Consider the following 27,441-nt stretch of genomic DNA (forward strand, 5'->3'; position numbering starts at 1 on the left):
CCAGGTTGCACAGGACATAGATACAGTAAAACCTGGGTCCAATATCACTGATCTTGGTCAATCTCCCATTACTGGACAGATATGATCTTTAAGACAGACCAGGCCTAATCATGTGTACTTTGAAAAGGAAAATGGAAAAAAAGTCTCAGGTGACTGAGATAACCCACTCATGTTAAGAAATACAAAGAAAAGACAGAGGGAGAAGTTTGGGAACATAATGAAAAAGAAAAGATGAAATGCTAATAAGCTAATAAGCAGGTAATCTGTGGTGTAACTTAGATATTTATAGTCTTACAGGAAAAAGAGTGTTTGAAATAAGAGAAAGCATCAACAGGATATAATCGACATTTATGGACTACTCCATCCAACAACGGCAGAAACACCTCCTCAAGCTCACATGCAACATTCACCAAGACAGACCACATTCTGAGCCATAAAAAATACCTTATATTTAAAAGAATAAAAAGCATATGGAATTAAACTAGAAAGCAGTAGCACAAAGATAGCTGAGAAATCCCAAAATTGTTGGAGATTAAACAACATGCTACTAAATAACACATGGATCAAAGAAAACATCAGAAAAAATATTAAAAACATCAGTATCTCTCATGAACATAGATGAAAAAATCCCTTAAAAGATATAAGCAAATCAGCCCTGGCTGGTTTGGCTCAGCGGTTGGAGGGTAGGCCTGCGGACCAGAGAGTCCCGGGTTCGGTTCCCACTAGGGGCACGTACCAAAAAAATTTAAAAAAAGATATAAGCAAATCAAATACAATGTATAAAAAGAATTATACACCATAATTATGTGGGGTTTATTCCAGATATGGAAGGCTGGTTCAACAATCAAAAACTGATTACTATATAAATAAAGAATTCTACTTCATGGAAATTCATTTATCGCGGTAGAGTCTGGAACGGACTCACCGCGATAAACGAGGGCCGACGGCATCATAATCCCACACATCAACAAGCTAAAGAAAAATCATATGATCGTAATAAGAGAATATAGGTCAATAGGAGAAAAAAAAAGTAGAAGCATTTTTTTTTTAAATCCTCACCCGAGAATATTTTTCTATTTATCTTCAGATAGAGTTGGAGAGAGAGAGCGAAAGAGAAAGGGAAAGAGAGAGAAACATCAACATGAGAAAAACACATTGACTGGTTGAGTCCTGCACAACTCCAAAACCAGGGCCAGGGATGAACCATAAGTGAGGTACATGCCCTTGGCCAGAAATGAACCTGTAACTCATTGGTCCACAGGCTGATGCTCTACCGCTGAGCCAAATGGGACAGGGCAGTAGAAGCTTTTTTTTAAAATCCTCACCCAAGGACATTTTTGCATTTATCCTCAGATAGAATGGGAGGGAGAAAGGAAGGGAGAGAGAAAGAAACATCGACGTGAGAGATACACATTGACTGGCTGCCACTCACACAATCCCAACCGGGGCTGGGACAAACTGCAACTGAGGTACACAACCTTAGCGGGACCCAAACCCAGGACTCTCCGGTCCACGGGCCGACACTCTAGCTGCTGAGCCAAACTGTCCAGGGCAGTAGAAGCATTTTTAAAAATGGTTTTGAATTTTGCCCTGGCCGGTTTGGCTCAGCGGTTGCAGTGTCAGCAGGCAGACCGAGTCGCAGGTTCAATTCCGGTCAAGGGCACATGCCTCAGTTGCGGTTTGGTCCTCAGGCCTGCAGGAGGCAACCAATGGATGTATCTTTCTCACATCAATGTTTCTATCTCTCCCTCCCCCTCTACCTGAAGATAAATGGAAAAATACCCTTGGGTGAGGATTAAAAAAAAAAAAGATCAATAAAAACATATTTTAAAAATTCATTGTGGGTAAACTAGAAAACTATTATGTCACAGACATAATTCCATAACAACAAATATATATATAACTCATACTTTTATTTTTTATTATTATTATTTTTAATCCTCACCCCGAGGACATCTTTCCATTTTTTTGTTCAGACAGAGTGAGAGGGAGAAAGAGAAACATCGATGTGAAAGGAACACATCAAGTGGCTGCCTCCCGCACGACCCAACCAGGGCCAGGGACTAACTGCAAGCAAGGTACGTGCCCTTAGTGGGAACCGAATCCGGGCCTCTCTGGACCACAGGCCAATGCTCTAACTGCTGAGCCAAACTTGCCAGGGCTGTAACTCATACTTTTAATGGAGTCATTTCCTCCTACAGATATTTCATAATTTACTTAATGCCCACTTGGAGACAACAAGCTGTTTCCAGTTTTCCCCCATTTTATAAATAAAATTGGGATGAACACCTTTGTATATACATTTTTATACACTTGCTTTCTTATTTTTCCAAGATAAAGTCCTAAAAATTGAATTAATGAACTAAAAGGTAAACTAAGACTTTTGCTACATGCTACCAACCTATACTCTGGAAAGATATTAACATTTTATATCTACTTAAAGTGAATAGTACTGCCTGTTTCTCTATTTTCTAACTAATACTAGAAATTAGATTAAAAAGTATAAGTGAAGTGATACCTCACTTTTATTTTACCTACTATTTTTTTCCTTATTGACTTTTCGAAAGAGAGGAAGGGGGAGGGAGAAAGAGATAGAAACATCGATGAGGGAGAACATCAATTTGCCGCCTCCTGCATGCCCCCCACTGGGGATTGGGCCCACAACCTGGGCATTTGCCCTAACCAGGAATTGAACCAGTGACCGCTTGGTGCACAGGTCAATGCTCAACCACTGAGCCACACTGGCCAGGCTTTACCTACTATTTCTTTACTAGTAAGGGTATTTTTCAATGTTAACTAGCCATTTCCTTCTTCTTTTGTGACCTGATTGTTCAAATGCCAATTTTTCCATTTTTCCAATTTTCCAGTTTGATTTTCCCTATTAATTGTAAATTATTCATAAATTTAAATATTAAAATACTGTTATATGCTACAATGATTTCCCCCTAGTTGTCATTTACCTTTTAGCTTTGTAGTTTTTTCCTTTTTCTATACAAGTTTTAAATTTTAATATAGTCAAATTTGTGAATGTTTTCCTTTATGGTATCTACTTCTGGTAACATAATTAGACATAGATAGTTATATTTTCTTTATATGCCACTACAGTTTCATTTTTAATTAAATCTCTAATCCCTGATTATTAATTGAATGATAAACAGAAAACCTCCAAAATTTTGGGAGGCTACCAAAAGAACAAATACCTTATAAAACTGTAATCTTAAACCCAGAACAAATATATAGTCATTTAAAACTTTCCGATGGCTTCCTAACATATTCAAAATAAAATCTAAACTCCCATGAGGCCCCATAAAATCTAGTCCATGCATCAATGCTACCATTCTCTGCCTTCACTTACCTTTTTGTTCTCCAAGCAGGCCAAGCTGGTTGCTACCTAACATTTTTGCGACACCTGCTGATATTATTATACTTTTCCCAAATCTTTGCGTGGCTAATTTCACTAAGTTCTCTACTCAAATGTTAGCTCCTCGGAGTGACTTTCCCTGACTAGCCCACCTAAAATACTTGGCCCATTACCTATATCCCATCCTTCCCTGCCATCATCATAGTCCCTCATGCTGCTTTAGTGTTTCTTGTAGCGTTTTCCCTGCCTGACAGTATAGTACATACTTCCCCATGAATGTCCTGTCTTCCCCAACTAGAACGTAAAGTTCATGAGAATAAGGGCTTTGTCTGCCTTAATCAGCACATCCATCACTTAGTAATGTTGACTTAAAAAAAGGTACTTACCGTCGTCAGAACACGCATAATTGTGTCTATATGCCACCGTTTGGAAGGTGCATACCTAAGAAAATAATGGTACCGGGTGAAAAAACTGGAACCTGTATATTATACTGTGCTCAGTAACTTTCAAAAATCCTGCCTACAGTCATTAAATGATTATATTTGGAGACATTTCACCTTAAACCGAGCAGCATTACCCATTTCACAGGGTGATGAAATGGCACATTGTCAAACGTAGAGGGTTCACAAGGTATTGCAACAGGAGTTGTTGAGCTAAGAAATGGCACTTTGTCTCAGAAAACAAATCATAAAGTTAGGGCAGGAGAGGATAGAGAAGAAGAAATGGGAGTGTTCCCACACCCAGACGATACCAGGACTAGGAACAGTGGAAAGAGGAGAAATAACTGTACTACCAAAATCTTAAGGTACTTCTTCCTAAAAGTTTTACAGAGAACCATAAATCAGATGCTAAAACTCTTCTAAAGTCACATAAAAAGGGCATCAGATGAGAGATTAAAGAACAGATTATAGAAGGATTACAAATCCCAGGTTTTACAAAAATGAAATTATTTGATAGATGGAGGTCTTAGTATACTTAAAAGCTGGCTATAATGGCCTTCTCAAAGCTAATTTCTAGGAGCTTGAAATAAATGTTACACGTAGTAAACATGTCTGACATTTTCCTCATCTAATGAAGACGATTTTATAAGATCCAAGCATTGCCCTGGCTGGTTTGGCTCAGCAGTTAGATCGTCAACCTGAAGACCAAAGGGCCATGGATCTGATTCCCAGTCAAGGGCATATATCTGGATTGCAAGTTCCATTCCTGCCCCGGACAGGGTCATGTGAAAGGTAACCAATCAATGTCTCTCACATTGATGTTTCTCCCCTCCCTCCCTCCCTCCCTTCCTCCCTCCCTCCCTCCCTCCCTCTCTCCCTCTCTCTCTCTCTCCCCCCCCCTCACTTCTACTCTATCTAAAAAAAAAAAAAAGTTCCAAGAATCTTTTATCAATAAATGTAAAAATTAAATCTTACTTTTCTGCAGCAAGAAAGATTCCAGATGCACAGTCTGCTTTAAACTCTGGCTCACATGAATCCAGAAAATAAAGCAATTCCTTCATCATGCCTCGGATATTATTCCCATTTACCAGGGCAAAACTCAATTCCATTGCACGCCTTGCAGGGGAATAATAAAACAAACAAAAAATAGTTATATTTACTATGGGAATGAAACAAAGACGCAGGTGTGTTCTCTCTGAACACCAAGCATTGGCAGATGTGTTAATGTCCTTCCATAATCCTCGGATCCCAATCTTTACACACAAGATGACAAAAGTTATCAAAGCTAGTTTTTCTACTTTGAGTCTTTGTTCAACTCTTTCTTCAAATATCCCCCAGACAGACACGAATGACCAAAAATGTAGTTTGAACTCAATAATCTATTCTATTCTATAAGGCTGAAATTTAGAATACTTAAAAGGTTCAAAAAGAAAAGTCAACAAAATTATTACCCAAAGTTAATATCTCTCTGCATTATTCCTTTAAAATGTAATATATAAGGTCATCATACTCATTTATTACACTACTTCTGTCCAAAGATGATATAACACACATCAAAAGGTATGTGGAAAATAAAAATAAAAACAAACACTGAGGGAATTACATTAAGTGCAGTAAGTCAGACAAAGACAAAGACAAATATCACTTAAATGTGGAAGCAAAAAAGCCAAACACAGAGAAACAGAGACTAGAATAGTGTTTACCAAGGCAGAGGGCTGGGGGACAAAGGAAGATGTTGGTCAGAGGGTACAAATTTCCAGTTATAAAATGATTAAGATCTAGGGATTTAATGAACAGCATAGTGATGAAAGTTAATAACACTGTATTATATACTTGAAATTTGCTAAGAAAGTATATCTTAAATGTTTTTATCACAAAAAATATACAGTAATTATATAATATACAGGTATTAACTTCTGCTATGGTGTTCATTGTTTTTCAATATATAACTGTGTCAAATAAATGCATTGTACACCTTAAACTCACACAATGTTATATGTCAATTATATCTCAATAAAGCTGGAAAAAACAGAGAGAGAATGAGGGCCTAAAAAAGGAAAAAAGTGCATGTGCTATGAGGGCAAATAAAAGTTTCTATAACTGCTCACAAAATCTGGTAACCAAGGCAAAATGGAGATGTTTAACATATAAAAGTTATAAGGTTAGCCCTGGCCAGTTTGGCTCAGCGGTTAGAGCATCGGCCTGCGGTCCGGAGAGACCCGGGTTCGGTTCCCGCTAAGGGCACGTACTTCGGTTGCAGTTTGTCCCCGGCCCTGGTTGGTCGTGCGGGTGGTAGCCACTCGATGTGTCCCTTCACATCGATGTTTCTCTCTCTCTCTCTCCCTTCCTCTCTCTCCCTCCCACTCTATCTGTACAAAAAATGGAAAAATATCCTCGGGTGAGGATAAAAAAATAAATAAATAAATAAAAGTTATAAGGTTACTTTATGCATCTTCTCATATTTGGTAATTTCAAACATGGTATATAAAATGTCCTACAAAAATATCAATTTAATAAGTAGAAATAGAAAGTACTGTCATCTCAGCTAATTTAAAAGCAATTAAAAAAATCAATATTTACAGAAATATAATAGATAATCCTTATACAGTGCTTAAGCATTTATATATTAATCCAGTTAATCCTGTATAGTCCAATAAAGTGGATGGTGTTTTTATTTTATTTTTATTTTTCCCCCATTGGACAATTGTTTTTTTTTCTTTTCTTTTTTATCTTTATTGTTGAATGTATTACAGATGTTCCTCATTTTTCCCCCATTGACCCCCTCCTTCCCACTTCCGCCCCCCTCCTGCCTTTTCCTACACTATTGTCTGTGTCCATTGGTTATGCATATAAATTCTTTGGTTTATTTCTTCCCACCCCCCAACCTCTTCTCTTTGAGGTTTGTCAGTCTAACAACAAATTTGTTCTTCTTAATCCCTTCACCTTTTCACCCATTCCCCCAAACCCCCTCCCATCTGGCAACCAACAAAATGTTCTCTGTATCTATGAGAATGTTTCTGTTCTGCCTGTTCATTTTGTTTGTAGATTCCATTGCCGATAGATATGTATTCATTGCCATTTTGTTTGTTCATATATTTTATCTTTTTCTTCAAAAAGACCCTTCAACATTTCATATAATAACGGTTTGGTGGTGGTGAACTCCTTTAGCTTTTCCTGTCTGGGAAACTTTATATGGCCATCGATTCTAAATGACAACTTTGCAGGATAGAGTAATCTTAGTTGTAGGTTCTTGCTTTTCATCACTCTGAATATTTCTTGCCACTCCCTTCTGGCCTGCAAAGTTTCTTTTGAGAAATCAGCTGACAGTCTTATGGGAACTCCCGTGTAGGTAACTAACTGCTTTTCTCTTGCTGCTTTTAAGATTCTTTGTCTTGAACCTTTTGCATTTTGATGATGATGTGTCTTGGTGTGGGCCTCTTGGAGTTCATTTTGTTTGGGACTCTCTGTGCTTCCTGGACTTGCATGTCTGTTTCCTTCACCAAGTTAGGGAAATTTTCTGCCATTATTGTTTCAAATAGGTTTTCGATTTCTTGTTCTCTCTCCTCTCCTTCTGGCACCCCCAAGATGCGAATGTTGGCACACTTGAGTTTGTCCCAGAGGCTCCTTACACTGTCCTCATTTTTTTGGATTCTGTTTTCTTTTTGCTGTTCTGATTGGGTGTTTTTTGCTTCCTTATATTCCAAATTGATGGTTTGCTTCTTGGCTTTACCTACTCTACTATTAAATCTGTGTAAATTATTCTTTGTTTTAGTTAATGTCTCCTTCATTTCTGACTGGTCCTTTTTTATGCTCTTGAGGCCCTCACTAAGTTCGCTGAGATTCTAAGTCTATTGAGCATCCTTATAAGCAGTATTTTGAACTCAGCATGTGTTACGTTGCTTATCTTCATTTCACTTAGTTATCTTCCTGGAGATTTTTTCTATTCTTTCATTTGGGACCTGCTTGTCTCCTCATTTTATCTGCCTCCCTGTGTTTGTTTCTGTGTATTACTTAACAAGAGGTATGGGGCTAGCTGAGACCAGATGGTGCTTGTTTGAAAGAATTTAGGAAAACCTGAAAAAAAGATCCAAGACAGGCCAATCCTATGGTAAAGCAACTGGCAACAGCTTGGGTGGGCCTGAAGGTTGGGTGGGGCGGGGCCTCAGGGAATCACCAGGGCGGGGCAACCAGTATGAGCCAGGTTGCTGGAGTCCCAGATATGGCAACTGTCTGCCGCCCCAGGGAAGGCCTCACCAAAGGAACAAAGGCCTCTTATAGCACGTTTGTCCCGGAGAAAGTCCCCTCTCCAGCCCTCACTCCAATTTCAAACAGCTCAGTTCTTCCCTGTATGTCTCTGGTGCCCCTCGAGCTGCCTCCCCTCCAAGCTTAGAGGGAGTGAGTCTGATAAGTCCGTGCGCGGGCCTTTTAAGAGGAGCTGGCTGGGGCTCTAGCCGCCTCAGCCTCCCTGAGCCTCACTTTCCACTGGTTTTTCCAGCCAGAAGTTATGGGTACCTCTCTTCCTGGCACTGGAACACTGGAACCCTGGGCGGGGCGCCTGGAGTGGGACTGGGACCCCTCAGGACTCAGAGAGGACCTTCCCAGCCAGGTATCCTCCTGATTTTTATCCTCCACACCTGGGTGTGGGACCAGCCCGTCCACCTCCGCCCCTCCTACCAGTCTCAATGTGTCTGCTTCTTTAATTCCGTAGTTGTAGGAATTCCATTCAGCTTGATTTCAGGCGGTTTTGAATGATGGCTTTTCTGTAGTTTAGTTGTAACTCTGATGTGGTTGTGGGAGGATGCAATACCACATTTACCTATGCCACTCTCTTGACCGGAAGTCTTTTTTTTTTTTTAAATCAATTAATTAATTTTTGTTATAGATGTTTCTCCTTTTTCCCCCACTGATTCCCTCTCTCCCTTAACGTGGATGCTCTTATATCTACATTTTACATATGGCCCACTGAAGCACTAAAAGGTTAAGTAACTAGATCACGTCTATTAAAGGCAGAGGCAGGATTTGAAATAAGGCAGTCTGGCTCCAGAGTCTGAGGTCTTACTGCTATAGAGCCTATCAAAGAGACATAGTTTAACTTTTGAAATGCAAAGCCCAGTAATAAGCTAGAGAGAGAGAAAAAAAAAAAAAACTTAGAAGGCCTGACTTCTATTCCCAGGTCTGCCCCTGAACAAGGAGCAAGGTTTAGAGTAAGTCATTTTGTTGCAGGGGACACATTATCTTGGCTCTCTTGCATTCGCCCACACATAGTGGACTACTAGACTGCAACTAGCCTGATGCTGAACTGGACCCGGCTGCAACATGGAATGGAAACTCTGAACAACGGAAACTCTGGATACTGACTTTGATTCTAGCTGTACTGAATTCCCAGCTACACTTCTTCTATGACTGGAATGGGACTTCAGAAACCCAGGGATATAATTCCACACAAATAAAAATCACTCATTCTCCGGTGTGAGTCTCAGAAAATTCTTTTTCTCAAGATACTGTAAAGACTCCACTCCTAGCACTTAGTGAGGAAAGGAATAGCCCAACTTTCCTGATAACAATTTGATTCCTTTGGGACTGTATTTTTAACTAAGCTGTTAATTGAGGATAGAAGTAAATGCCTAGTCTCACTGGCTTGCTCAGAGAACTGAGAGGTTGCTTATAGATCCTTTGCAAAGCATATGTAAAAGTTGTTCTAGGTCTTTAGATTGCCCAAGCACTTAGCTCCTGTTCTCTGCAAACAAAAGGAATTCAGTATCAATAAATGTTTGTTAAGTGGTTTCAGAGATCATTTCAAATCTAATTTATTCTGGATTTGAACATACAAACACAACCAGAAGTTCATTAGGGCCAACTATAGCAAGATTTCACAAACATCTATCTTCTTCTAAAAGGAGAACCAGTAGAGTTACGCCATGAAGGAAAAAATGTAAGGCTTTTGAAAGTGCTATCTGCTTCCTAACATCATTTCTAGATGTACTGTTCTAAGAAACATGCTGCCTCTAGTATCTTGGGACTTAAGTACTGTGAGAAAATGTGTGCTGTCAGCAATTTGAGTTTCAGCATTGTGATAAACACTTAGCCGATGGATCACTCCATGTATTCATCCTCCAACACACAAAACACAGTACCTCTGCTAAAGATAAGCTGGCAAAAGATTACTTATCTGTTTTATTTATCAAAGAACCAAGGACAACCTCAGTGTACACTTATTTCCTCATTGGCCTCCTTCAATGACCTGAACTTCTCCCTGCCAATCCTTTCTAAAAAAAAGATTTACTCTGCAGAGAATTCATCTGTGAAAATGATGACAATACATAAATGTCAACATTCTCACTCGCAAAACTATTACAAAGCTATCAGGTGGGTGGAAGCAAAGAACTATCAATTATCTGTTACCGTTTTATTGAGACATCCAAATCTTTTAGACAGTCCACAATCGTGCTTCTGTGCCTCTGCACTGCATTATGATCTGTCTGCACAGTCTTCAACAAAGATGTCAGAGCTACATATCTGGATGAAACAAAATTGCAGAAGAACAATTAAAATGTAAAATTCAGGGTAGTTTTCCTCTGCCTAAAATAAAGACAAAAAATGTCTAAGGACTAAGGGAAAGAAAACATATATATTTAAACATTTGAAAAAAGACAACTATAATGCTAACATTGATTGATTGATTGATTGTAGAGAGAGTGGAAGCGGGGAAGAGAAAGAGCGAGAGCAACAGAGAGAGAGAGGGAGAAATAGATATCAATGTGAGAGAGACATAATGATTGGTTGCCTCCCACACATGCCCGATTGGGGCTGGGGATTGAACCTGCAACCCAGGAACATGCCCTTGATCAGGAATCAAACCCTTGACTAGGAATTGAACCCATGACCCTTCAGTGCGTGGGCCAATGTGCTAACCACTGAGTCACACCAGACAGGGCATAATGGTAACATTTTAAAGGCACAGGAGACACTATAATCTAAAGCAATGACAACCAGGAGAAGCCTTGGATTTAGACTATCTGTATCCAAGGTCACAATGGTCAAGTCCACTGATATTTCTCAAAATGATTGACGCAATTATTTCAAGTTCTCCCAAATGGTATAACAAACAGTACAAGAATTACTTCAAGTTCTTCCAAATAGTACAACAAAATTTTAAAAAGGCATATAGTATACCTTTTCAGGCCTTAGCCCCAAAATGCAAAAGAAAATTATTTCAATTTTACTATTTGTATTATCTGTTTTTATTTGAGACTCATGCAAAAATTTGAGTATAACATCCAAGTATTTAAAAATTATTATGGAAGAAGATAATTTAGGGTACTCATTAATTATTTCCACACTTTTTTAAAGCTTAACATGATAAGAAAAAAAATTTTTTCTCCTGATTAAAAGAGGAAAAAAGGCAAACAGGATAAACTACAAAATAAAAGATAATACTAATACATTCATCTACTTTAGGTCAAAGCCCTGTCCAGTGTGGCTCAGTTGGCTGGGCGTTGTCCCATGCACTGAAAGGTCAATTCCCAGTCAGGGCACATGCCCAGGTTGCAGGATTGATCCCTGGTAGGGGATATGCAGTAGTAAGCAGAGAGATATTTCTGACTACCTGTCTCTCTCTCTCTCTTTCTCTCTCCCTCCCTCCCTCTCCCTTTCTCTCTCTAAAAATCAATAAATCAACTTTTTTAAAAAAAACTAAATGGAATTGATAAATATGTTTCACAACTGTAACCTGAAATGTTTTATGTTTCTTCTTAATTTAGAGCAGGAGTCAGCAAACTACAGGCTACCTGCAAAAATCCAGCCCTCTGCTGTCTGGTTTTTAAATCAATTTTTATTAGGACGGCCACATTCATCATTGTCTATGACTGTTTTCATGCCAAGAGGCACAGCTGAGTAACTGTCAGAGACCATAGGCCCATAGAGCCTAAAATACTGACCATCTGAGCGTCTACAGAAAAAATTTGCTGACTCCTGATTTATAGCATAAAGAGGAGTAAAAATTAAGCCATAAGGCAAATTCTCAAATTCTTTATTTATAAAACAGTAGTTTTAAGACCAGACTAAAAATAGAAATCCTGAGTTTCCTCAGATACATTACTCAATACATGTGTGATCTTGAGCAAAGTCACTCTCGAAAACACTACGTTTATAATAACAAAATATAAGACATTTTTCAATTGCTTTACCTAATATTCTTGTCATTGTTCAATAAGAAACGACCCAGGATATTTATGGCTAGGACCTAAAGAAAAAGAGCATAGGTTAAAAATCTAGGAAAATTAAATATTTATTATTGTTTAAGGATCACTTCCTGGCCTCTGTTGGGTGCAAACTATTTAAAGGTGGTAGCTGGTATTTTATGGCCTGGAAAAACAAAAAAGTTCTAAAGATAAATGATGGTGTTGGTTGCCCAAGAATGTTAATGTACTTAATGCCATTGAACTACAGACTTTAAAATTGTAAAAACAGTCAATTTTATTCTATGTATATTCTACCACAATTTTTTTAAAATGAGGATGGTCTCTATACATGACATTAGGTGAAAAAATTAAGGTGCAGAACAATATACATGATATGTTACCATTTTGTTCGAAAGGTGGGGAAAGGAAAGGAACTAACCTAAGTTATTTTGGGTAAGTTATTTGGATAATGTAATCTTAAAGACAAAAAGAACTATAAGCAAATACTATATTGTAGTTAGTAAACTTGTTTCTTATAAGACTAAGGACTAATTACTCTTATATTAATAACTGATTTAAAGAATGAATAAATTCATGAGGGAGAATTCTTCATTATGGAAGAATTCTAATTATTTAATGAGGACAAAATTATAGAGAAATAGAAAAGTATCATTAGAACACCACCTTAACTGTTGTAGACAAGATCTTCTAATGAATACTAAAATTGGTGGGCAAAAGTCTGAGGAGAACAAGATATCTGCATAGTCTTAAAGTATCTCCCCAAAACTATTTTTAATTACTAAGGGAAAAATAACTTTGTAGTAGACACAGTAGGCACCACCTTAATGAAATTATCAAGGTTACTATCACCAGTAGTGAAACAAATACAGTATGTACCTGCCGATATGATATTGAGAAAGGCACCCATCACTTGCCAAAAAAGAGCACAGTCTTGATCTGATTATGATAAAATATCAGAGTCAAATTGGGGGACATTCTAACAAGTAACTGATGAGTGCTATTCAAAAGTGTCAAAGTCATGAAAGACAGGGAAAGATAGAGGAACTGTCACAGACTTGGAGAAAACTAAGGAGACGTGACAATGAAATGCAAGGTGGAATGATGGACTGCCTCCTAGAACAGGAAAAGGACATTGGTAGAAAATTTGGTGAAATCTAAATAAAGTCTATAATTTAGTTAATGGCATGGTAACTACAATAATGTCTTGGTTTTGATCATTATACTATAGTTATGCAAGATGTTAACAATACAGGAAGCTAAGTAAAAGGTAACAACTGTTTTTGTAACTTTTGTGTAAATCTAAAATTATTTCAAGTAAAAAGGTTCAAAAAGTGGGGAAGAGAAGAAATACACATGTACAAACACATTTAAATATGAATAAAACAGCTCTGAAAAAATACATTAGAAAATGGTAACATTTCCCACTAGAAGAATTGAGAGTCGACACACGAAAGCTACAGGCAAACATTTTTGTCCCTCGTATCTTCTGTAATGTTCGAGTTGTTTTACTTTATGTGTTTTTTTCTTAAATAAAAACAAATATTTAAGACATTCTTTCCTAAAGTTAATTTTCCAACAGAATTCATTTCCAAAGTCCTAAATTGCAAGTCAATTATTAATGTTTAGGGAGAAGAAAAGATTTAAAAAGACTTACTCGAAGTCCACTCTCTGACTTAATATCCATGATAGTCAAAACCGTTTCGTAAAGAATAGCATTTCCTACATTTTTACTAGTCTCTGTATTAGTGGCAACCTGAAAAGACACAGAGGGCAGTACACAATGATAAAACAATGCTTCCATAAAATATCCAGCAGTAAGGAGACATTTTGTGATTGATTACAGCCACCAATGAGAAAACACAAATAAAAATTGCTCTGTGTAACTACAATCATTCTACTCCCTGCTATACGGAGATAAATATTTCATATATGCAAGTTGAATCTACTCACCTGTGCTAATATATCATTCATAGCTTCACTTGAGTCATCATCATTTCGTCCTAATATTCTTAATAACCGCAATATTCGTACCTAATGTGTAAAATATGAGAAATGTCAACACACTATGTCTGACACAAAGAAACTTTGCTTGATATGAAATTCAAGTCTCTTAAATGAAGTCTTAGACCCTTTAGAAATGATCAAAATTCAAACAGAAGAATTTTAAACATTATCTTTAGAGAAATTACATGTGTTTCTGTGTCTTAATGAAGTTATTAGACAACTCACACTGTGCCACTCCACAGCTAAAAGAGACCACCACCTGCAGAGCTATATTATAGGCATACCTCAGAGACACTGAGGGTTCAGTTCCAGACCACCGCAGTAAAGTGAGTGGTAACCTTTTTGCTGGTGGAGGGTCTTACCTTTAATTTGTAAAAACATGCAACACCTACGGTAAAGCAAAGCACAATAAAACAAGGTATGCCTGTATACTGATAAGTCTCTGTGTAGTACATAATTTTGACTATTATAACTATAATTTCATTCTATTAATCTAACAAGGTACAGAATTGTGTCACTATTTATTTATTAATGTAATTAGTTTAATCAGTTAACTATCAAATTTCTACCTGACACAAACTTAAAAGAAAATGATCAAAGCTATTAAATTCATATCATATATCTGAAGCTTTCTTCCAAGCTCACCTGCAAAAATGGGTCACTGATACCAGAAACATCATGTTCTGGTGAATATCCGGACATGATGAGGTTCTTTAGAATACGAACTAATTGGGGCACAAGCTGCAGGGAAGAAAGATGCATCAAAAAACAGTAAACATCAAAGACTTTCTCAAGAATAGGCAGGTAATTTGGCTTAGAAAAAGGGTACAAGGGTCTAAGTCCAAGCAAATTCTATTAATTCAATATACCTCTATACTGTTGATGTTTGATAAATATAACTTAGGAGTATTTTTACCAAGAACTCAAGAAGGAATACATATTTGATCTGGATTAAAAACCAGGCTTTTTTACTCCAGAGTTATATATGCAAAGAGACTACCATAACAGCAAGTCAGACAGCCTACAGGAACCAAGTAAAACCCGCCTATGAAGCAAACTGAATTTCTACTTCTGTAGAACATGGCATACTTAGGTGGCACAAACATGTTCAGTTCTTATCCATTCAAACATTTGGATATAGCGCTTGCTTCAACAGCACATATACAAACATCCGGATGTAAAATGGTATCATATTCAAATTACTAGTGATCTTATTAAAATTATAGTTTTAAGCCCAGCCGGTGTGGCTCAGTGATTGAATGTCAACCCATGCACCAAGGCATATGCCAGTCAGGGCACATGCCCAGGTTGTGGGCCAAGTCCCCAGTGGGGAATATGCAGGAGGTGGTTAATCAATGTTCTCTCTCTTCGACGTTTCCATCTCTCTCTCCCTCTCCCTTCCTCTCTCTAAAAATCAATAGAGAAAAAAAAAATTAAAAAGAAAAAAACAAATACTATCTCAAATAAGAGAAGATTTTTTTTTCTCTTCTTGAGACAGGGCTAGTTATGTCTTTTTCCAACAAACAATAGGGAATACAAAAGCCTCCAACATTGACCAAGTAGAAAAAGACACACAAATCGTATCTTTCACCTCAAGAAGATACCAAGGCTGGCCAGTTTGGTTCAGGGGTTGGAGTGTCCGCCCAGGGGTTAAGGGTCGCGGGTTTGATTCCTGGTCAAGGGCACATGCCTGGGTTAATTCTTGGCCCAAGTCAGGGTCTTGCAGGAGGTAACCAATCGATGTGTCTCTCTCGCATTGCTGTTTCTCTCTCTCTCTCTCCCCCTCTCCCTCCCTCCCTCCCACTCTATTTAAAATAAATAATAAAATGAGACTCATTTTAATAAAATAAAATAAGAAGATACCAAGGCCATGAATAATTTCCTTTCCCTATTTTTTTTTTAATTGATTTTAGAGAGAGAGGAAGGGAGAGGGAGAGAGAGAGACAGAAACATCGATTGGCCACCTCCTGCATGCCCCCACTGGGGATCAGACCCACAACTTGGGCATGTGCCAACTGGGAATCGAACCAGTGACCTCTTGGTGCCTGGGTCGACACTGAACCACTGAGCCACACCAGCCAGGCCCTTTTCCTATTCTTAATTCATATGACATAATTTTCAGTAAAATTTAATTTCAGCACCTACTTATACAGACAGATTTGTCAACCTATTTTCTTGTCTTATCTTACTAATGAAACTCTACATTCCTTAAGTCAGAGTTCCTTCCTTTTCCATCCTTTACTTTGTGAATTTAGTCATAACATACAGTAGAGGTAATTTTATTGCCAAGCTGACTTTAAAGATGCCTTAGATGTTATTAATCATTTCATTCTGTTTGTTGATCAATCACTTAATGTTTGCCACAATAGGAACTTTTTAAAGTCTCCAACTAAAATATCAATTTAGCTATATAAACCAACTCTGAACATCTAAAATTAAGAAAAGAAGTGTCCACAGTGAACGGAATCACCTCTCTTTTTGAGGCAATCAAATAGCCACACCTTTGCTGCAACTCAATTATTTTATCTCATTGTATTTGGACTCTGTTCCCTTCCTACTCCCCAGTTCTAAAAGGGGATCAAGATCAAAACAAGAGCCAGGCTATGCCCAACGTATGCACTTAAAGCATTTTCACAACTTAAGGCCACTTCTAAATACGAGATCAAAATCTGTGTAAATTTACATAAGTTTGGCCATAACGTTTCAGAATTAAGTGAGTCATTAAGTCACTCACTAATTTGGATGACTCCAAGATTAAAACAAATCTAAGCCACATTAAATCTAACAACTGTAGGCAGATTTATATTAGAGGTAGAAATAATATAATTTCATATACTGCTTCAAAATTAACATAATAAAACCAGGATCATGTAGTTAAAAAGCTCTCTACAAAAAGTCTCACATTGCATACTTTCCAATGGCCTACTTTTTTGTACACGTATCCTTAATTATTTTTTTATCTGGTTAATATCTTGGAGAAGTCCTTTTTCCTTGTTTTATTCACTGTCAAAAGACTAACACACCACATAGGATTACCCTAGAACAAAAAGCACAAGTGTCTGAGTTGAGTGTTCAGCATACCAATTCTTGAAACCCAGCTTTATTATTCAGACAAAAATGCAATTTGCTAAAACTTATGACAAAACAAACAAAATAAGATGACAAAGGGAAAGGCTGCAGCCATGAAAATCAGTTGATGCCCACCTCAAAATCCTTCTTACGGTCCAAACTTCTAGGTAAGATAAGTGCAGGTAAGGGGGAAATAAAAGCTCTAAGTCTGAACTGAAATCTCAGAAGTACACACGGAGCTCTTTAAAGTACAAGGTTACCTACATATGGTTCTAAAATATCTACTTCAAAAAGAAGCAGTATTCGTGGCAAGGCTCCAAACTGATTTGGAACTGCCATCACCAAAACCACCTGGAAACTGCTCCAAGTTTCTCAAACAAAGATAAAGGAACGGCAGAGAAGGAGACTTACAATTCAGGAAAGGCTGCAACTGAAATCCAAGGCTGACTTTGGAATCAAGAGTTTAAGTGACAAGACAAAAACTGGACTAGGGAGTTAGCCAAAAATGGTAGAACAAATAACTCACAGTATTAAGCACAGCTTCAGCATTAGTATGTTTTTAAAAGCCACATTTGTGGATGGATACACAAAAGCTACTAAGGACCTAATGCCAGCATGCACCATCTAAAAGAGGGTTAATTCTTACCTTTTCATTCTAACATACAGCAGGATTCCAAACAGACAACAGGAACAAAACATACAAAGCAAGCATTAGGGACAGATACGGGTCGCATACTATCTTACAATAATTTAATCAAGACATGAACATCTAAGGGGAAAAAAAGCCAAAAAAAGAACTGCTATTAGAACTTCATTATATCTAAAGTACAAAGTAAGCGCCATTTATGGAGTGATCAGCACCCTATTTTTTAAAAGCATGTATCTCAAAGAACAGTCTTTCTCCGAGTCCTCCTTACTACTGCCTTCTAAAAGTAAGTGGAGCCCTGGCAGGTCTGGCTCAGCGGCTAGAGCGTCGGCCTGTGGTCCAGAGAGAACCAGGTTCGGTTCCCACTAGGGGCATGAATCTCAGTTGCAGTTTGTCCCCAGCCCTGGTTGGGTCATGCAGGTTGCAACCACTTGGTGTGTCCCTTTCACGTCGATGTTTCTCTCTCTCTCTCTACCTCCCACTCTATCTGAACAACAAACAAAAAAATGTCCTCGGGTAAGGATTAAAAAAAAAAAGTAAGTGGAGAAAACAAAAATTTCCCCTTTAGAATACTGTAAGAAAGGGACAGAAGGAGAGAATTAACAAAGCTAGTGGTTTCCATTACCAGAGTCAACAGCCTAAAATGAACAGTGGGGAACCCTATATTAGGTAAAAACTAATGTCAAAGTTCAGTCTGCAGTTTTTCACCTTAGAAAAGAAAAAATTTACCTGCCTTAAAAAAGAACACACAAACACATTCCTGTCTGTAATTTGACCTCAGGTTACATTTCCTGACTTTAATGCGAAAACAACAGATAAGCACAGGAGAAATTAGTGTGTTTGCCAATAACGAGAGAAAACTTCTATTATGAAAGGGAAAACACTGTATTATGGCCAGTTCTTATATGTCAAAATCTGGCTTCCAGCCCTACAACACAGCAGGGCTGGTTAAGTCCTTTATTCTGCTCCATAGCTCCCTTTCAAACAAAAATTTGTAAGTGAGAAAACCATGTACTTTTCAGGAAAATTATTTTCAATTAAGAAAGGCTTAGGCATATAGAATGGCACCTACCTTTCTGAAATGTGCAAGCATGTCTGGACTTCGCTCACACATTTCTGTGAGGAGGACTACAGATGTGTGAAGGACACCTGAAAGAAAAGAGCAAATGAAAACCAAAAATGAGGCTGTAATAGTCAACTTCATAGAACAGGACTTTGAGTTCTGAAGATCACTTCCAAAAGGATAGTTGCTACTTTTGTTTTTTAATCTCTCAAAGAATCTAAGCATTGAGGTGACTACAAAGGAGGCATTTAATAGATGCTTATTGGTTAAGTTAGTCAAATTAGAATATTTTAACCAATAAACAAAGTAATTGCTAAAAATGACAAACAATACTGGTGTCTTTCCATCTGAGAATACCCATGAAGACATGTTCAAAGTCAATATAAGCTAGATATCATCTGCTCCATACTTAATAAGCTCTTAGCTGGGTTCTTTTTTTTTAAACCCTCACCCAAGGATATTTTCCCATTTATCTTCGGACAGAGTGGGAGGGAGGGAGGGAGAGAGAGAAACATCAATGTGAGAGAGACACACTGACTGGCTGCCTCCACACGACCCCAACTAGGGCCAGGGATGAACCAAAACCAAGGTACGTGCCCTTGACTAGAATCGAACCCGTGACTCACTGGTCCATGGGACAACACTCTAACTGCTGAGCCAAACCAGCCAGGGGTTAGCTGGGTTCTGATAGACAATTCAAGAAGCAAAGAAATTAAATTTCCAGATAAAATATATAAAAACTACAAGGTACAGTAATTGTGAATGAGAAAGTTAATTTGCTTGTTACAGAATGAGTGAAAGAATCTTACAAGAGCTTCTACAAAATACTAAGGGCTCTAAAGATTCATTTTTTTAGCCTTCTAGATATAGGATTGAATTAATCATTAAATATACCCTACCATTTTTTTCTCTTTGTACTTGGGACATGTGAATTTTCTTTACTCAGGACTTCAAAATAAGAAAAAAATGTTTGAGCCTTGGTAAGTTTGGCTCAGCGGTTAGATCATCAGCCCAAGGATCTTGGGTTCGATCCCTGGTCCTGAACAGGGTCATGCGGGAGGCAACCAATCAGTGTGTCTCTTTCACACCAATGTTTTTTATTTCTCTCTCCCCCCCCCTCCCTTTCACTCTACCTAAAAAAAATCAATGAAAAGGGATCCTTGAGTGGGGATGGGGGGGGGGGGGGGATGGAAAAGAATAGTCACATTCTATTTAATTCCTCTCAACTTTTTCTAAAAATATGTTTTTATTGATTTCAGAGAGAGGGAAAGGGAGATAGAAATATCAATGAGAGAGAAACACCACTGGTTGCCTCCTGCATGCCCCTGACCAGGAATCGAACCGGCAACCTCCTGGTGCATGGGACAATGCTCAACCAAGTCATACCGACCAGGCTCCTCTCAACTTTTATATAAACATATCTGAGTGCCCATTACAAATTCCTGTTACAAATAACCTAAAAGGATGTTCACAAATCTTACACTCTTACCACAAAGCAATAAAGAAATAATTTCTTCTTCTAATATGAAACAGTCAGGAAATCAAAGGATTTTACACATGAAAATTCAGGCTAGGATCATTTGTTTATTACACTAAATATTAGTAACTTAATACAGTACTTTTAGTATAGTAAAAGAGGACCAGAAGTGAAAAACAGCCCTGGCCAATTTGGCTCAGCAGTTAGGGCGTCAGCCCTAGTACCAAAGGGTCTTGGGTTCGATTGGTTGTGGCGGGAGGAAACCAATTGATGTGTCTCTCTCACACTGATGTTTCTCTCTCTCCCTCCCCCCCCCCCTTCCACTCCCTCTAAAAAAAGAAAAAAAGAAAGAAAAAATATCCTCGGGTGAGGATTAACAACAACAACAAAATGAAATGAGAAGCAAATTTACTATGAAGGAATCAATCTCTAATTATAAAACTAGGATGTGAGAGTGGAAGAGAGATTCAACTGAATAGCCCTTCCTGGAAAAGTGTCCAGCACAGTAGAAAGGCAATCCACTGCACTGAGACAGAAGGCCAACACTGCCTGAAGCTTTTTCTCTTTCCTCTTCTCCCTCAGTACTTGACCAAGTGCACCCAAATCACATTACCATGGTTCTTTTCATTCAATAAGTTTTTTGTTGCTGGTAAAAACATCTCCATAAGTTCAGGAACCTTCCTGATGACATGAACAGCACACAGTGCTGCCTATAAAAAATAAATAAAAAAGACAAAAGATTTATTTCAATTACGTCAGGGCAACCAATCTTATAAAGATCAATAACAACAACAACAAAAACCTTATCAAGTAGTTCACCTACTAGAAAAATAAAGAAGAAAAAAGATATCATATTTATTATTATTAACAGGTTAGGGCTTTCTAATTTATACTATTACATCAACGAGAACTTCTAGCTCACCTGTCCCTTTGTTCTATATTGCTAAATAAGTAGATAAAACTTTAGGATTTTATAAAAACATCATGCAACTGAAAGTATAGTGCAGATGCTTGAAATCTGCTGTTACTTTTAGTGATATCTATACCTTCCTCAATTCATTCTCTGCTGACATCAAGAAAACCATTCGAAAGATACTTAGTTAGTCCCTACTGAGGAATAGATGGTCACAGCTTACTCACTGGGAAGAAAGGTATATTCTAAGACTAATTTTGGTGACACCCCCCCCCCCAAAGTAACCATATTCATTGGAGGTGAACAGTGTAAAAGTTTAGATACACTGACAAAAATTTTTTTAGCTAATTCTTCTCATGTTATATATAGGAGAAAAAAAAAATTTTTTTTCTAATTTGCAGGAATGTTCTATTTAAGGAAATAATGTACTTTGTGGGGGAAAAAAGCAGCCCACACATTCTTTAAGAGAAAGGACTGGCTTTGATTTGCAGCCATCAGAAAGTGTGTATGATCCTGGAAAACAGCCTCTTGGCCCTATCAACACCTCTGCCTCACACCATTAATAGAGAGAGGCACAGTAAATGCCAACCACACAATAGTATGTTTTCACTTCTTGGAGTTCTACATTTTATAACCTTTGCATACAAAGGTTTTAGGGTTCAAGCACAGTAAAGTAACAATAAAATGTTTCCATCAACAAATAAAAGCAGGTAAGAGAGTAAGATCATTGTCTTCCATTATAATTCCATTCAGACATACCAATTTTAGAAAGTGTGTTCTTTTTATCATTCCTAATAATTACATAGGTCCAAATGGAACTGCACTTCCAGAGATTCAAAGGCACTCATATAAAGAAACAGGCACTAATTATTAGGATAAAAGTAAATTTAAAAATATTTGTTTGTTATCACTGCAATACTGTTTAGAATCAGGCAATTTAGGAAGTAATCAAATATACCTATCTAGGATATCTAGGATATCCAGTAATATTTGTTTATAAATCATTTTCCTGAAAAAGAGGAATTAAAAGTGTTCATAATCATTTATCAATTGGAGAGTTAATAAGTGATTGTGAACACTTTAATTAGTTAACAAAAAAATCACCTCCATAATTAGTATAAAAAATAGATTTTGATTTATAAACACTTGATTCATATATAATCATTTAAAATATATCTACTGCATAAAGACATGTTATATATTGACAGCAAAGCTTTCAAAAATGAATAATTTTCCTTCTCATCTCCAATAAGACTCCCTACTCCAAACCCAGACATTTGGTTTCATTTACAGTTACCTTTTTTCTTAAGTAAGAGTTGGAGGTTTTCAGGAGTTTCTCTACCTCTCCTGCAAGATCTCTGCACATCTCTGAGGAGCCCATACAACCAAGGGTACAAAGTGCTAGCCCCTGTACATACTGCGTGCTATGATTAAGATCACTGCAAAAGAAAGGAAAAAGGTAAAAATGAATGTGTGTACCTGGTGCTTCCCATGAAGAAGCTTCATAATCCAATGAGGTAGCTCTGAGTAATTTCCAATTTTTCCAACAAGGAAAATAATAGGATTATAAATTGCGAAAAACATCTATTCTAACTTTATCACAAATTACCAATACCACAAACTGACTGACTGACACTCCCTCCTACAGGCTTACAAATCAACATTTCTGAACACTAAAGCAATAGATATTGGACATTATCTGTTGGATGTTAAAGGCAACCCACTTTAGAAAACTCAGCAAAGCAAACCACTGAAAGTAAAAACTGGTGCCCTAGCCAGTTTGGCTCAGAGGTTAGAGCGTCGACCCTTGAACCAAAAGGTCTTGGTTTCGATTCCTGGTCAAGGGCACATACCTGAGCTACAGGTTCAATCCCCAGTCGGGGTTGTGCAAGAGGCAACCAATTGATGTGTCTCTCTCACATCAATGTTTCTCTCTCTCCCTCCCTCTCCCTTCCACTCTACCTAAAAATCAATGGTAAAATATCCTCAAGTGAGGATTAACAAAACAAAATGAAAGTAAAAATGTAATGATAGAAATATGAAGCACAACTTTATCTTTAAAAGATTTTTAATATGCTCTACAACTAACAAAAATAGTTCAATATACATTAAACAAAACCTTTTGCAAAAAAAAAAAAATCAGAAAACACAATCTCTACTGCTAAAGCATTTATGACTTAATTATTACAACAGAAACAATGAAACTCTCTAATATTATGGTATAGTATAAACCTTGATGCGACATTATTTTTAAATTACTATTTATTCAAAAGAAGAAAAAATAGTAACTAAAAAAATTAGTTAATTGAACCACCTTTAACAAACTAAACTACATATTTATAGTGGCCCAGTATCTGGTAATACAGATACACAAAATCCTATTATTAACAGACATAGATTACTTCACAGAATTATTCTCAAACCAGCCAGGTTTTACTTTCAAAAAAGCTGAACTATTATAAGCCTGAGCCAGTAAACTTATCTATATAATATAATCAACTCTTAACTACTCAGAAGCTGAATTATTATGAGTTATGCTACTTCTACCAGCTTTAAAAGCATTTCAGTATCCTTTAATCCAGTGCTTCTCAAAGTATAGTTAACAAATCTCTGGGAGTAGTCAAGACTGTTTTAGGGTATCCATGAGATAAAAACCATTTTCACAATATTAATTCATTATTTGTCAAAGGTAATGGCATTTGCACCAATGGAGCTAAAGCAGTGGTGGGAAAAACTACTGGCACATTAGCACAAATCACAGCAGTGGCACCAAATTGTACTAGTAATCACTGTATTCGTTGGCACAGACTCACAGTGGAAGGAAAGAAAGAGAGGAAGGAAAAGTTAAATTTCACTTAAGACTGCCCATGACAAAGCAGTAAAAATAATTAATTTTATTAAATCTTGACTTCTGAGTACACAATGTAGAAAAACTTTTTTATTTTGGGGGGGGGAGAGAGAGATGAAGAGAGAAACAGTAATTTGTTGTCCCACTTATTTATGCATTCATTGGTTGCTTCTTTTATGTGCCCTGACCAGAGATCAAACCCACAACCTTATCTGGATGATGCTCTAACCAACAGAGCAAATCGGTCAGGGCTTGAGTATACATCTTTTAGTATTTTGCGTGACAAATGGGAAGTATGCATAACTATTTCTGCCACAAACTGATGTGGCAATATCAGATAAAAGCACCTGTGCTCTTATTCCATTTGCAAACTAAACTATAAAACTAGCTGCTTTTAAAAGGACATCATTTTTATTTGAAAAATAAATGACAGATAACTATAATTATTAAGACTTGGGTATGTGGCAGACATTTTCTAGAAAAAGAACCAAGTTAGCCTGTCACTTAAGAGCATCAACTGATAATATCTGTTGCCAATAACCAAGTTAAAGTACTGGTAGACAGTCATGTTCATGGTGGCAACACACAACTTTGGAAAACTTGTGTTGCCCCCATGAATTTGACTTGACTGTCCACTAATACTTTAACTGGGTGAACCAACTTTTCGCCAAATGCCTAAGGCATGACAAAAAGTACCAACTTGCTCAGCCGGTGTGGCTCAGTGGATTACACATCCTCCCACAGTATGAAAGGTCAAGGCACATGCCTGGGTTGCAGGCTTAATTCTCAGTAGGGGGCGGGTAGGAGGCAGCTGATAGATGTCTCTCTCTCACATCAATGTTTCTATCTCTCTCTCTCCTTTTCTCTCTCTTTAAAAAAATCAACAAAAATATATTAAAAATAAATTTAAAAGATACCAAATGTTATTGATACGGTTTCACAATGTAACTAACCCTTAAGAAACTACCACTTGTGTAGTTTTGGCATAGTATAAAAGAAGCCTCCACAGTTTTTGCTTTTTTTTCTTTTTTTCTTTATGGATATCAGAGAGAGGAAGGGAGAGAGAGATAGAAACATCGATGAGAGAGAACATCGACCAGCCACCTCCTGAATGCCCCACACTGGGGATTTGGCCCACAACCTGGGCATATGCCCTAACCAGAAATTGAACTGCCAACCTCTTGATTGTATGGGTCGATGCTCAACCACTGAGCCACATCAGCTGGGCTATCCATAGTTACTTTATTTTATTTATTTAATTAATTTTTTTAATCCTCACCCGAGGACATTTTTTTATATTTTGTTCAGATAGAGTGGGAGAAAGAGAGAGAGAGAGAGAGAGAGAGAGAGAAACATCGACGTGAAAGGGTCACATCGAGTAGATGCCACCGCACAACCCAACCAGGGCCGGGGACAAACTGCAACTGAGGTACATGCCCTTAGCGGGAACCGAACCCGGGTCTCTCCGACCGCAGGCCGACGTTCTAACCGCTGAGCCAAACCGGCCAGGGCCCATAGTTATTTTAAACGCTATTAAAGTCATGTTCTCTGGCCAGTTTTGCTCAGTGGTTAGAGTATCGGCCCTCAGACCAAAGAGTTGTAGGTTCAATTCCAGTCAAGGGTGTGTACAGTCAGCCCTCATTTATCACGGTTAATCAGTTCCAGACTCTACCGAGATAAATGAATTTCCATGAAGTAGGATTCTTCATTTATATACAGTTGTCCCTCGCCACTTCATGCTTTGACTTTCGCAGCTTCAGTCTATCACGGAGTGGTTAGGGACGACTGTACCTTGGTTGCAGTTCACCCCCAGCCCTGGTCATGGTCTTGTGGGAGGCAACCAGTCAATGTGTCTCTCTTACATCGATGTTTCTCTCTGGCTCTCTCTGGCTGGCTCTCTCACTCTCTCACTTTCTCTCTCTCTCTCTCTCTCTCTCTCTCTGAGTGTATCTCTCCCTTCTTCCCTCCCTCCCACTCTACCTGAAGATAAATGAAAGAATATCCTTGGGTAAGAATTTAAGGAAAAAAAAAAAAAAGTTGAATCTCCTTCATATACTTCAATTAAAACCTAACACAAGAAACTGAATACAAAAGCAAATAAAACCATCCATTAAGCCAGATACTACAGAGATTTTTATTATTTTTTTATCCTCACCCGAGGACATTTTTCCATTTTTTTGTTCAGATAGAGTGGGAGGGAGGGAGAGGAAGAGAGAGAGAGAGAGAAACATCGACGTGAAAGGGACACATCGAGTGGCCGCCACCCGCACGACCAACCAGGGCCAGGGACAAACTGCAACCGAGGCACATGTCCTTAGCGGGAACTGAACCCGGGTCTCTCTGGACCACAGGCTGACGCTCTAACCGCTGAGCCAAACCGGCCAGGGTCAGAGATTTTTTAAAATGTAAAATAATGCCATTCTTCTCACTAAACTGTTCTTGTTATGGAAAATATTTGTTTTTCATTTAAAAATATTATTTATTTTAACATGCAAAGGGTTCATAACTGATAATTTCAAATAAACTAATAAATAGTTTTAGTCTTCCCTGAAGAACAAAGGAAGGAAAAGAAGATAAAGTGTAAATAGCCAGGTTGCTACTTTCCACCAATTTCAATATTTAAGTTAAAATTACTGATGGTGCCCGGCCAATGTGGCTCAGTGGTTGAGTGTGGACCCATACCCTAAGAGGTCATTGGTTCAATTCCCAGTCAGGGCACATGCCCAGGTTGTGGTCCTAATCCCCATTGGGGTGCATGCAGGAGGCGGCTGATCGATGTTCTCTCTCACTGATGTTTCTATCTATTTCTCCTCTCCCTTCCTCTCTGTCAAAAAAATCAATAGAGACATTTAAAAATAAATTACTGGTGATATGAAGCTTAAATATTAACCATGGCTTTACTGTCTAGGCTCCCAGTTCCCAAGAATATTTAGTTGTCTTTTCATTCATTTTTAACAATTAAATTGCATAATGCAAATTCATAAAATATTATATTCCATTTTTAAAAATGTAATGTCTTAGAGTTTTTCTAGGCCAATGACCAACGAGATAAACATTCATTAATGAACATAAAATCTACTGGTACACTATGAGCTCTAATACAAATAAAAAGCAAAAAAAATAAAAAATAAAAGATGAAGAAAAAGAAAATGCACAAAAAAATCTCATTCATTAACAGGTTAAAAAAAACAAAATAACAACAGCCCTGGCTGGTTTGGTTCAGGGGTTAGAGCGTCGACCTGCGGTCCGGAGAGACCCGGGTTCGGTTCCCACTAAGAGCATGTACCTCGGTTGCAGTTTGTCCCCAGCCCTGGTTGGGTTGTGTGGGTGGCAACCACTCGATGTGTCCCTTTCACATCGATGTTTCTCTCTCTCTCTCTTTCTCTCTTTCTCCCCCCTCTCTCACCCTCCCATTCTAT

At 37.8% G+C, this 27,441-nt stretch overlaps 1 protein-coding gene and 1 non-coding gene across 3 annotated transcripts in view; both read right to left on the bottom strand.

Moving 5' to 3' along the window:
• Window positions 1-27,441, bottom strand: part of AP1G1 (adaptor related protein complex 1 subunit gamma 1) — a 94,568-nt gene that overhangs the window by 26,189 nt on the left and 40,938 nt on the right. For both annotated transcript variants that reach the window (XM_036273909.1, XM_036273908.1), the window contains exons 4-14: window positions 22,472-22,613; window positions 20,875-20,971; window positions 18,794-18,870; window positions 17,722-17,730; window positions 14,652-14,747; window positions 13,953-14,033; window positions 13,657-13,755; window positions 11,988-12,043; window positions 10,204-10,317; window positions 4,777-4,917; window positions 3,748-3,802 (exon numbers count right to left, since the gene is read on the bottom strand). In XM_036273909.1, coding sequence (XP_036129802.1) covers window positions 3,748-3,802; window positions 4,777-4,917; window positions 10,204-10,317; window positions 11,988-12,043; window positions 13,657-13,755; window positions 13,953-14,033; window positions 14,652-14,747; window positions 17,722-17,730; window positions 18,794-18,870; window positions 20,875-20,971; window positions 22,472-22,613 — 967 coding nt within the window. The remainder of the gene's footprint in view (window positions 1-3,747; window positions 3,803-4,776; window positions 4,918-10,203; window positions 10,318-11,987; window positions 12,044-13,656; window positions 13,756-13,952; window positions 14,034-14,651; window positions 14,748-17,721; window positions 17,731-18,793; window positions 18,871-20,874; window positions 20,972-22,471; window positions 22,614-27,441) is intronic.
• LOC118639676 lies at window positions 9,840-9,924 on the bottom strand. The gene has a single exon (XR_004961249.1). It is a non-coding gene; the product is annotated as a small nucleolar RNA SNORD71 (small nucleolar RNA).

This window comes from Molossus molossus, unplaced genomic scaffold, assembly GCF_014108415.1.
Source record: "Molossus molossus isolate mMolMol1 unplaced genomic scaffold, mMolMol1.p scaffold_m16_p_21, whole genome shotgun sequence".
NCBI lineage: Eukaryota > Metazoa > Chordata > Mammalia > Chiroptera > Molossidae > Molossus > Molossus molossus.